This window comes from Neodiprion pinetum, chromosome 3 (genome assembly GCF_021155775.2).
Source record: "Neodiprion pinetum isolate iyNeoPine1 chromosome 3, iyNeoPine1.2, whole genome shotgun sequence".
NCBI classification, from domain to species: Eukaryota; Metazoa; Arthropoda; class Insecta; order Hymenoptera; family Diprionidae; genus Neodiprion; species Neodiprion pinetum.
Genome location: NC_060234.1, coordinates 9,218,932 through 9,231,499, shown reverse-complemented (window position 1 = coordinate 9,231,499; position 12,568 = coordinate 9,218,932). Strand labels below are relative to the sequence as shown.

The following is a 12,568-nucleotide window of genomic DNA, read 5'->3' as shown; positions in this document are numbered from 1 at the left end:
GATCGGCAAACGAATTTCGAGGATGTTTCGATACGCAAATCTCGCACGGCTATCCTCTCTTGAACCAGCCCTCACGTAATTACTTTCGAAATTCGATCGCAAGGATATCAGCAACGCTTACCGCTCCACATCCGGTTTAGGAATGCACTGACCCCCTCGTGACGGTGGCTGGCCATTTTTCCTCGCAACACCCAAGATTCCGTTCCCCGCAACCAGAGAAGATAAGAACCAAACTCAACCCAATTCCCCGCAAGGACACCCAAAATCTCTTCACGTAGCAAAAATAAGATAACACGAAACTCAATTTCTACGGAAAGCTTGACGAATGACACCACGGTGCTTGATCGCCGGGCCAGGGACACATAGTCTAAGAGCCAGCTTAAATCTGACAATACATTCTTTACGGTATCTGAAATTTCGTCCAGTGAGACTTCTATACCCAGTAAACAAGCAATGGGTACTAGCTAAGCCCGGCCGCGGTAGGTTTGGGGTGCCTCAGGTGAGTCAGGTATGAAAATTAAGTAAATTTTTAAAGTATTTTACGGCGTCTGCCGTTTTAATATGTCATAATATACCTCTAGAAAAATTGAAAAATAAATATGGCTGCTGATTTTGAAGGTTGCAACATCCTGGCAGCCACTTTTCAAAATTCGGAAAAAAAAAAATTTTCAAAGTATTTTACGGCGTCAGCCATTTTAATATATTATTTATTGAACTATTTTAAGCCAATATTAAAAATGGCTGACATTTTTTCCGGTTGTAACTATCCGGTTTACAGCGAAACATTACCTGCAGTCTATGCTTAGAAAACATGTGGTACAGTAAGAGTAGTAGTTTATGCTCTCTCTCTCTATCTCTTTAGTCAAACATTTTCTCCTTTTATGTTAGGGCTGAGTGGTGGGGATTTAGTTCCTTTTACGAACACAAAGGCACACCAGGCCCAACGGTTTACGGACAAATATATTTTAGTCAGTTGCATGTTGAAAGTATAGAGACATAATACTGTGAATAGTTTTTATTGCATTTATTGATTGTTAATTTATTTTCCATTACTTTTTCAATATGGCTGATAATTTAAAGTGTGTGATTTGTGCCTCGGAAAAAGACGAAAAAGTGCTTTTATTTTCTGAAGAAACTTTAAAAAGGTGTCAGCGTATTCTAGACTTACGAAAACATCATAACCTAAAATACAAAGATGTAATTTTACCTTCAGATCTTTATGACTGTGGATATCATCGTAGTTGTTATCGGATTTTCACAGCTTTAAAGACGAAGTTTTATGAAAAGAAAGATACAAAAATCAAAGATGTTGCGCCTTCAACATCTCAATCTAATACGTTATCAACGGAATCACTATCTGCTCAGCAGCCGTCAACGTCAACAGACAATTCTATGATTGCTGAAACTGTGACTCAAAATGTTGATTCATCTATAGATTCCTCTGTACTAGACGAAGTTGTAATAGAGGGTAATGATTCTCAACTGGATACATCGTTGGAAGCAGGCTTCGTTAAAGATTCTGATTTATTAAATTCACCAACGGATATTTTAACGGCAGAAAATGAAAGTCCAATCGTAAAAGGTTATATTTGTTTTTTTTTGTGAGAAAAAAAATAAAAAATTTCATGGTAAAATAGAAAATTTGCGCAGTTGTAATAAACACCAGTTTGAAGAAAGTATTATGAAGAATCTTAAAATTAATTCAGACTATTACAATGAAATGTTGGATAAGCTGCAGAATATTACGAGTAATAAAAAATATTACCATGAAAAGTGCCGAACAGACGCCAGAAACAAAAAAAAATTACAAAAAAGTCCTGTTAAAACATCGTGGCATATTTCCCGTGAATATCACCAAACTGTTTTTCAGGAAATATGCACTTTGATCGAAGAAAATGTAATTAAAAAAGGACGTTGTTATTTTCTTTCATTTCTGCATAGGCAATATATCGATTATTTCAGCGAGTTAAGTAATGATATGGGACATACCTTAAGTTCAGTAATTTCATCACAATATTTAGAAGAAAAAATTCGTGTTCAATTTGCTGGGAATATTCAAATACTACAATCAGGTCATAAAAAAGTAATTGCACCGAAAGGCATCACTTCTATAGATGAATCTTTATTTGCTCATTTAAAAGAAAGAGACATTTTACAAGCAGCAGCCTCGATTTTACATAAAGAAATAATGAACATTGAAAAATCGAATCTCCCAGATAATTTAAATAGTCAAAAATTGATCCAAGGTGAATGTTCAGTCCCATCAAACTTATCAGATTTTGTGGCTTCAGTTATTGGAAGTTATTTTCGCAAACGACAACAAAGTGAGAGTTTCAAACGTCATATCAATTCTGTGAGCCAAGACTTAATTTATATGACTCACAATGGAAATCTTAAAACTCCCAAACATATATGTTTAGGTATGACTTTGAAAAGTCTCACTAGCAGCCGTAAGGTAGTTGATATCATCAACCGCTACGGACATTGCATTAGCTACAATGCAATTGAAGAACTTGAGACTGAAGCAACATATACATCGACTTCTCGAGCTGGACTGTGTCCAGAAATCATCAATAGAACTGATAATTTGTCGGTGGGTATTGCATACGATAATTTTGATAGATTTGTTGATACGAAAACCGGCAAAGATACTCTTCATGATACAGTAGGGATAATATATCAAAACATCGATCCTACCCTTGAAAATGTTGAAGAAATCGAAGATGTAGATGATTTGCGAGTAATCCATTCTAAAAGACGTCGAAGACGATCTTTTGAAGCAATTGATCCGGAATTACCGTTCTTTCCTAAAAAAAGTAAAATGAGCAGTGGTTTTCAACCTGAAGTTTCTGAAAGAGAAGAAGAAAATATTGTCATCCATGAAGATCTGTACAATCGTATCGATACTGTTTGGATGCTTAGCCATGCTGTACATTTACCAGATATCCCAATGTGGGCAGGTTTTAACAGTGCTGTAACAAAAGATGACAGTCCTCAGCAATTAATTTCCTATCTCACTCCAATTAATGCATCTCCAACAGCTCACCCAGTAGTTTTAGAAACAATGGAGCAATGTATGAAAATTTTAGAAGAAATCAACCAACCTTACATGCAAGTAACATACGACTTGGCTATAGCAAAAATCGCTTTTCAAATTAAAGCCACTGAGACAAGTCCAAAATTTTCCAAGTTATTTATACATTTGGGTTCTTTTCACATCATGCAATCTTATTTTAAAGTTATTGGGAAATTCATTGATGGTTGTGGACTGTCAACAATTATGGTTGAGAGTGAGTTGCTTGCGAGTGGGTCTGTAGCAAGTTTTTTAGATGGCAAACATTTTAACCGGTGTAAGAGGTTACATCCTATGATGGCCTTAGGATTGCAAATTCTTCATTTCCGATCTTTCTTGGAACAGGAAAAAATTGAAATAACTGATGATATATTTCAAGAATTGAAAAGATTAAAATCTTGCCAAACACCAATATTTTTTATTCACGACGAAAAACTCAAAGAATTGTGTGCAAATTATGCTAAATTTGAGGAACAAACTCTCCATGGTGATTTTGGTAAAACTGCTCAGTTTTATATGGTGTACGTAAAGCTTGTACATTATTATTTAACTCTTAGCAGAAGTATTCGTTTGGGAGATTTTGAGTTATTCAAAAATATTTTACCTGAAATTACAAACTTATTTTTTTTATTTAATCACCAAAATTATGCAAGATGGACGGTTACGTATCATTACAACCTTATGAAAGTTGCTTCAACTCATCCAGGGCTAGAAGAAGATTTTAAAAAAGGGTTCTTTGGAATTAAACGTACGGGAAAACCATTTTCGAGGCAGCCGATTGACTTAACTCTAGAGCAAACGATCAATGCGGATGCTGCTAGGCGACTAACTGGAATCACTCATTTGACAGATTCCATCGCAGCTCGTCAACGTTGGGCTCGTAGTCATGATATTCGATCAACTATTATCACCCACGTTTTGGAAGAGATAGGCATTAATAAAAAACAAGATATTTCAGCAGAGTTACAGCCATCGAACATCAAAAAAAATTGCGAGCAACTGGAAAAGTTTGTAAAATCTTTTGATCAATACATCAATCCATTTAGTGCCCAGTTACCTCCGAATCAATTGTTTAACATATCATCTGGTAAAGCTGCTTCAACTCAAGTAGAAGACTTTCTTCTGAACGTTGAAAAGATTGGTGATGATCTTCGCAAAGCATTCATTTCTGAATGTTCATCAGATATTAACCGGTTTGATAAAGCAATCAAGAAAATACCAATTCACAATTTTTCAAGTCAGATAGAAAAAAAAAACCGTGAAAGTTGGAGGAAAAAATCAAGAAATCAAAATACAGCGGGATTTATTTGGACGCATGTTGGGGCTATCAATGGACTATAAGATCGATGTCCTCAGAATTTTATCATATCCGATAACTCCTGTGCCTCTTTCTCTATGCCATTTGGACGGAGGAATTCACAAAACAGATAAGTCAGCGCTTGCTAAATCTCTTGAGGCAAAAATCGACCATGATCCACCAAGTCACGCTGATGTATATTTGATTGACGGTTTCTTTATTCTACATGCTATGAAAGAAGTACCCAGGACTTTTGGTAATATTTCAAAGAAATTTTTGCAAATGATTACTAAATTTTCAGCATCCAGAATAGATGTTATCTTTGATCAATATTGGTACCCTTCCATCAAAGACAACGAACGGAGTCTTCGACATGAAGCACCACTAATTGATTACTCGATTTATGGACCAGACCAAATCAGATCAAGTGACTTTACGAAAGAAATGCGAAATACGAAATTCAAGGAAGCTCTTATTGAATTTTTCACTATACATTGGGCAACGGATGATGTTGCGCCGTTTATTGGAAATAAATTGATCCATTTGAATTTCAAAAATTGTTATTCATATAGATCCAATGACGGCAAAGTCGAGTCAAGTATCGTTGAAGATTTGTGTTGTAAATCTTATGAAGAAGCAGACAGTAAAATTATTTTCCATGCTTGTAGCATTATTGATCAGTCTAATATTGTTATTAGAGGTTCAGATACTGATATTTTAATAATCATGCTGGGCAACATGGTTAACTTGAAAAATCCTTCTTCTCACATTTGGATGCTAACCGCGACAGGAAACAACGAAAGGTTTATTGATGTCAGCAAAATATATACAGAACTTGGTCCACTTTTAGCTAAAAGCTTAATTGGCTTCCACGCTTTCACTGGTTGTGATTTCAATCCAGCTTTTTATAATCGGGGCAAAAAAAAACCTTTCACGTTACTAAAAAGTAACGTTGAATTTCAAAAAGCATTCGCTGCTTTCGGTGACATTGGCCTGACTGAGGATACCGTACGTGAACTGTTTAATGTTATCCAGAAGTACACTTGCAGTATGTACAATGCTAAAAAATCCATCGATGTTGATGATGGGAGATTTCAGCTGTTCGTTAATTTCTACAAGGCTGTAGATATGAACGAAAATTTTAATAAAAAAGTCCGGAGCTTTGATGCAAGTTTGATCCCTCCGTGTAAATCTGAACTGTACCAACAAGTTTTGAGGACGCATTATATTTCCAGCATTTGGAAAAATGCTCATGCGAATGAGCCCACATCACTGAATCCCCTTGAATACGGCTGGATGGAGATGGAAAACCGTTACGTATTTAAGTGGTTCGAAGGAGACCAACTTCCTTGCTTTGTCAGCGACTTGATTCTAAATCCTGAAGGTAATGACAGCATTGTAACATTTATTGTAACAGCATTTTAATTATCATAAGCTTATTTAAAAATTTGTATTTTATTTTTACAGAATCTGACTTGGAGGATGAAGATGACTTGTCACTTTCTGAAGACGATTCCGAAGATGAAAATTAATTATAAAATATTTCATGATTATTTCATTGTTATAAATTATTTCCAAAAATAAATATATTCTGATATGAATAATGAATATATCTAATTAATGTTTGATTTTTTTTTTCCATCTTTATAATAATTTTATATTTGTTAAAGCCTTATAATGAACCTTTTTTTCTTTATTATACACATTTAAAGTAGTAGATCGTTCGTTTCATTGTGTATTTATAAAATTTTTTACATTGACTAATATAATTTTAATGTTATATAAACTTGACGAATGTGAAAATTACAACTGTGAACATACATATGCACGGACTACAGGTAATGTTTCGCTGTAAGCCGGATAGTTACAACCGGAAAAAATGTCAGCCATTTTTAATATTGGCTTAAAATAGTTCAATAGATAATATATTAAAATGGCTGACGCCGTAAAATACTTTAAAAATTTTTTTTTTCCGAATTTTGAAAAGTGGCTGCCAGGATGTTGCAACCTTCAAAATCAGCAGCCATATTTATTTTTCAATTTTTCTAGAGGTATATTATGACATATTAAAACGGCAGACGCCGTAAAATACTTTAAAAATTTACTTAATTTTCATACCTGACTCACCTGAGGCACCCCAAACCTACCGCGGCCGGGCTTAGCTAGTACCCATTGCTTGTTTACTGGGTATAGAAGTCTCACTGGACGAAATTTCAGATACCGTAAAGAATGTGTTGTCAGATTTAAGCTGGCTCTTAGACCAAGATATATTGACCTGGACTGCAGCGGTACTAATGCCATCATGATGATTCAAATTACAAAAAAAATAAGTACAAGTATTGATCGAACTATCTGATATAAATTGCTCAGTTTGACAAGTTATACTTCGAAAATCCCGAGGAGAAGTATTCATATCAGAAGCATTCGTATCATTCATAAAAAAGTCTTCCTGAACTTCTGTGTCTTGCTCCATGACAATGTCACTTAAACAACTAGTATCCTTATATGCTATTGAATTATCACTGTTTATACTGCTGTTCGTATTATTAATCACTGCAGATTTCGAGACGTTGATTTGTTCATTTAATTGACGTATTCTTGACCGTTCAAAACGTTGCAGCCGTTGAATTGATTTCTTAACATTTTCTTTTCCAGGAAAAATAGAAGGAATGTATGATGGGTGATTGGAGTTATCTGATTTACTATTATTTATGAAGAGAGCACTACAAATTCTCGTATGTTAATTTGACTCCCAGTTTTTCGGATTTTTTCTAAAATAAACAACAAAATTTGAAGGTTAGATTTATACTACTCCAAAAATTTAAATTTAATTATTGTATGTAATTTTTTTTTTTAATAAAATATCACTGTATTTCATTTAAAAATTTTTGAATAATAACATTACTACTGTTGCTAATAATTATAATTCATTACTTACACATAATTTTTTACGGCATTTATCCACTTGATACGATTATCGTACTTCCATGAGACTCCACGTTCACTCGAAGGAAAACAATAAAATTTTACTGGCGAATTGACTTGGTGCATCCGACGTGATTTTTCTGTACATCCTTTGATACAGCAAGACTTTACGGATGAAGACATTATGAATAATTTTAATATTTATATTATTAAAAATAGAGAAACAAAATATCGCGTGCTTTTGCCCAACTTTTTTGCCCGAATTTTTTACATTTCTATCACCAGTTGGCGTGACGGTCTAACGCACGGTCCCTATAGCTGGTCAATTCCGGCGAGACCGAAGTTGTTCTAGGGAAGTGAATAAATAATCGATTTTTATTTTAATCGATTATTTTTTTTATCGTCGATTTTTTTATAACCGATTTTATTAATGGTGAACATCGATTTTTAAAAAATCGATTATTAGAATTACACATTTTAAATTGATTTTTGTAAATAGTGCCATCTGTGCGACGAATGGGTAAGTAAGTTTATTGAGCATGTCGATAAAAAAGCAGCGCCATCGGTACTAAGATATAATAAGCTGTGATATTTTTTGTTTTTATTTTCATCTTTTTGAAGTGTCAAAATAATTCCCATTAACCTTAAAAATGTCTTTCACTGGTAAAACACCTAAAAGTTGCTGGCGAAAGTATTTTGTAATAAATAAGGACAATGCCACTGCACAATGTAAATATTGTCCAAAAGCATTAAAAACGTGTAGTAACACTACAAACTTAAAACAGCATATGGAAAGGAAACATTCCGCTGTTTTAGAAGTTGACGAGGTAACACTAATCATTTAATGCAAAAAGTCATTATTTATTCTTTGTTATGGTCTTTATGAGAGCAAATCATAAAATTCAAATAATAAGTAAATTTTATATGCATTAATTGCAAATATTTTAGACTTATGAAAATAAAATTTGATTCTCTATTTCTTACTCCATAGTAACATCATTTCAGAGGTTAATAACGCATTTATGATTATATATTTCTCTATTTAATTCTGAAATCAAAAATGCATGTCATCAAAAGGTGTTTTAGCTATTATTCATTTTTTAAAAATTAATGTAAATAATAATTTCGATGAAATAATGAATAAATATTCAATTTAATTTAATTTTTATTTTTATCGCTACAGAATTCATGTGCAGTTGCTATTCAGGATATTAATAACTGTGATAATATCAATCCATTGGCACAAACTTCGAAAACAACTTTATCAACAGGAAGTGAGGCTTTATTTTCAACGCCAAAACGAGCTAAATTAAGTATTGGAGCTGCTTTTTCGAGAGTTTCTGCATATGCTCCAAATGGCGATAAAAGTAAACAAATAACGCAGACTATCGCAGAAATGATAACTCGAGACAGTCTTCCTTACAGTATGGTGGAAGGAATAGGATTCAAAAAGTTAATGAAGACTGTGGCACCTTTGTACAACGTTCCATGTCGCAAAACAATCACAGAACTTATCGACACTAAATATGAAGAAAAGAAAACTATTATCAAACAAAAATTAAAATCTATTAAAAATATCTGTCTCACAATAGATGAATGGAAGGATATGCAATTAAGAAGTTTTTTAGGTGTGACAGTGCACTTCATAGAAAACTATGAAATGCAATCTATGAGCATTGCATGTGAACCGCTACATGAGAACCATACCGGAGAATATTTATCGGAGATGATTCTTAAAGTATGTGGAGATTGGGATTTGTCTATTGAAAAAATTGTAAGTGTTACTACTGATAATGGCAGTAACATAGTTAAGGCTGTTGAAATTAGTTTTGGTCGGGCAAAACATATTCGATGTGTAGCTCATACACTGAATTTAGTGGTTGATAATTCAGTGAAATCTACTGAAGTGAAATTATTTTTGGATAAAGTTCGAAAAATTGTAACTTGGTTCCACCAAAGTGGCGTAGGCGCTGAAGAGTTGCGACAATTACAAACGCAGGAAAAAATTCCTGATGGAAAAGTGAAGCATTTAGTTGGTGACGTATCCACTAGATGGAACTCACAATTACTTATGATTGAACGTTTTATATTAATGAGTAGTACAATAGGATCTATTTTATTAAAACATCCAAATGCACCCCAAATGCTTCAAGCAAACGAAATTGTTGTACTTAAAGAAATAGAAAAAGTTTTAAGACCTTTTCACGATGTCACTGAAAAAATGAGCGCCGAAAAATATGTGACAGCCAGTAAAGCCATACCTATGATCAAGTGTTTGAGAATTCTATTAGATGCAACAACGATAGATAGTGATTTGGCTAACCAATTAAAATATTCACTGCAAACGGAGTTGATCAAAAGATTTGAAAACATCCAAAAAGTTCACCTTTTCTCAGTCGCAACTTTTTTGGATCCTAGATTTAAAAAAATTTATTTAGATGAGCCGTTATCCTTGTCAAAGACAATCGATTATACAAACCGATATTTGAGTTTGAACATGAGAAATGATGATGTTCTAGCAGTGACCCATTCTGAATCATCGGTTTCATCAGAAGTGACGGTTAACGGACAAGATATATGGAAGGTACACCATGAAAAAATAGTGTCAGCAAACACGTCAACGACCAAGAATACAGAGCTTGACTTGTATATTGCTGCACCGTTATCAAATCTTGAGGTAGACCCTCTAAATGTATGGAAAAACTATGAAGGAACTTTTCCAAAGTTAACGAATTTAGCTGTAAAACATCTCTCAGTGATGGCCACTTCTGCACCAGCTGAAAGGCTATTTTCTAAAGCTGGGAATATTTTGAGGAAAACTCGAAATCGTATTTTAGGAAAGCGATTACCAAAATTATTATTTTTAAACTCTTTAACAGAAGACTTATGGCAATAATTTATTGAAGTTTTATTGTATGTTGTGATTCAAAGTTTGGAGAAAGCTTTCTTTTTATTTTAAAATTTGTTTTTAAATATTAACGTTTTATTTACTACTTAAACTAATCGGTTTATTTTACTTCGATTCTAGTCAAATTTTAAGTGACATTAAACATTTGTAGCGATTATTTATTTTTGTTTTTTTTTTATCATTGGAGCTCAAAGATTGAAAGAAGCTTATTTTCCTTTTCAATTTTGATATTTAACAATTATCTTTTTATTTTTCTACTTGAACTAATCAGTTTATTTTACTTTGATTCTAGTCAAATGTTAAGTACAACTAAACATTTATGGCAATTATTTATTTTAAGATCATTAATTAAACTTAAAGTTTACGAAAAACTTATTGAATTTTCTAGTTTTAAGACTAGACTTTCGTTTTAATTATTATAAATATAAGCCAGTTAATTTCATGCTTGATTTAGTCTAATATTAAACTTGACTACTGATCATTTGTGATAATACCAATTCATATATTTGAATATTCGTTTTTTTCATTATCTAAACTTAGATTGTAGCAAGTGATGTGTTTTGTATTTTAGTTTTGAGACTAAAATAATCATATTTTTATACGTATTGTTTTGTAATATTTGTACCGAATTAAATCTTTAAGAATATTAAAAATTTGTATGTGAAGAGTTCGAATCTGAATTATTAAAAAATCTGAAAATCGACGATTTGACTATTTTTTTATACTTATTACCTCGAATATTTTTCATTCGAATTAAATATTCATAATATATTTTTACTAATTCATCTTATTGGCATTTATCGTATAGAAAAATATATAAAAAATCGAAATATGAACAAAAATCGATTATTTTTGTTTAAATCGATTTTTTACCAATCGATTTATTTCTAAACAAAAAAAAATCGATATTGAGCAATCGATTTTTCCGACTCGAGGTCACATCCCTAAGTTGTTCTGCCGATCGGTGAGATCGGTGGTCTCTTATCGCAGCCTCGGTTCCACTTCAACAGCGGGAGACCACGTTGGCTGATTGCGGGACGCGCTCGGCTGCGTGGGTGGCGTGAGCGGCGCGTGTGACGTCGTGCTTTCTTCTGTGGCGCGCGACTGGAAAGCGTGAAACGCTTGTTGCGGTACGTGAGTTGTACGGCGCGCGACCGACAAGTTGGTTTCACAAGGTTGTTTGTGAACAGTTCTCCTGTATTTATGAATTTTCTGATTGTTCGTGAATTTTTATTAGTCTGCTTCTGTAGTTTCTATCGTATTTTTAGCCCTAGTGGCTTTACCTTTCGTTTCGTAATTATTTGTAATAGCAGTGTTCCTTATATTTTATTTCTGTTATTGCTTAATATATTTTTATTTATTTTCTGCTTATTGTATCGTACATCGAGTTCCTTGAAGTATAACCGAGCGTAGAATCAGCCAGTAAATATTACCGCACTTTTTTCTATTGCTATTGGCAATTCTATATTATTTTTGCCTCTGTATCTTGTTAAGTCAAGTTCTGAGTATTATTCTTGATTCTTTTGTACTGCGGTATATTTAGTGTACCTCTTTATTTTGTGAACTCTCCGAAATTCTCACTCTCTCATAATTTTGTATTTGTATTCTCTCGAAAATTGTGTTTGGGAATCCATTGTTCAATTCTTCAGATCCGTAATTATTGGAAATTATCCATTTTATCAATGATGAATAACTTTATCAATAATCATCTGATCGATCGTTCACGCTTCCGATTTTGTAAATTGGTAATGAATGTCAATTTCTCGTACTGGTTGTAATCTATGGTAAATTCTTCGTATTATCTACCGAGCTATCGTTACCTTGTTTTGTACCGATTGCAGTCAAGTTCTCACTCTCGTTTTTAATTGACAGAATAATAATTTTCGTAGCGTCATTTGCACCTTGGGTAAGATCACGTCTCCCAGTGACGTGTAGTTTCAAGTAAATTCTTGCATTACATCGCTTCTCCAGACCTACCTTCATTTTTCTGTTAACTACCGTCTCTCGTTTCAAAGCTAGCGTTTGAATTCTATTCTACCGAAATTTTTGTAAACAACGATTGCTCATTTTATCAACTACCGCTGTCGATACCGTTTCATTTGCCGGTCTCAGGCCTGTAACCTTCTCGACAATATATGATCGATTGACCTGTTCATTTTTCCGGACTTGAGTTCATTATTTTCTTTAATTCTGTCATTATTGTTAGTTGCCTTGAATACCGCCACTCTACCAGTTCGTGTGAGTACCTGAGCCTAGCTAGCCATACAACCGATTCTCTAATTATTTTTCGTACGGTTTCGTGTCAATTTTATTGATTCATATTATTGCTTGAAAATCGACGCTAACGCGTCTGGCACCCAACATG

General features: G+C 33.5%; 2 protein-coding genes across 5 annotated transcripts; both read left to right on the top strand.

Annotated features, from left to right (window-relative positions):
* Positions 1-372: 372 nt before the first annotated feature.
* On the top strand, positions 373-5,978 carry LOC124214800 (uncharacterized). Of its 4 annotated transcripts, XM_046617438.2 has the most exons (5): positions 452-508; positions 1,214-1,582; positions 2,421-2,593; positions 5,606-5,754; positions 5,838-5,978. In XM_046617438.2, exons 3-5 carry the CDS (start codon positions 2,499-2,501, stop codon positions 5,900-5,902), a joined length of 309 nt encoding a protein of 102 aa, XP_046473394.1. In that variant the 5' UTR covers positions 452-508; positions 1,214-1,582; positions 2,421-2,498; the 3' UTR covers positions 5,903-5,978. The 4 variants fall into 4 exon arrangements, 2 of the variants coding, with proteins under 2 accessions (XP_046473394.1, XP_046473395.1); XM_046617439.1 differs by lacking the exons at positions 452-508; positions 1,214-1,582 and adding an exon at positions 1,946-2,083; XR_006882204.2 differs by lacking the exons at positions 1,214-1,582; positions 2,421-2,593 and having other exon boundaries at positions 373-508.
* A 1,967-nt stretch (positions 5,979-7,945) lies between these two features.
* On the top strand, positions 7,946-10,270 carry LOC124213726 (E3 SUMO-protein ligase ZBED1-like). Its single transcript, XM_046615316.2, has 2 exons — positions 7,946-8,122; positions 8,479-10,270. Exons 1-2 carry the CDS (start codon positions 7,946-7,948, stop codon positions 10,189-10,191), a joined length of 1,890 nt encoding a protein of 629 aa, XP_046471272.1. The 3' UTR covers positions 10,192-10,270.
* Positions 10,271-12,568: the final 2,298 nt, after the last annotated feature.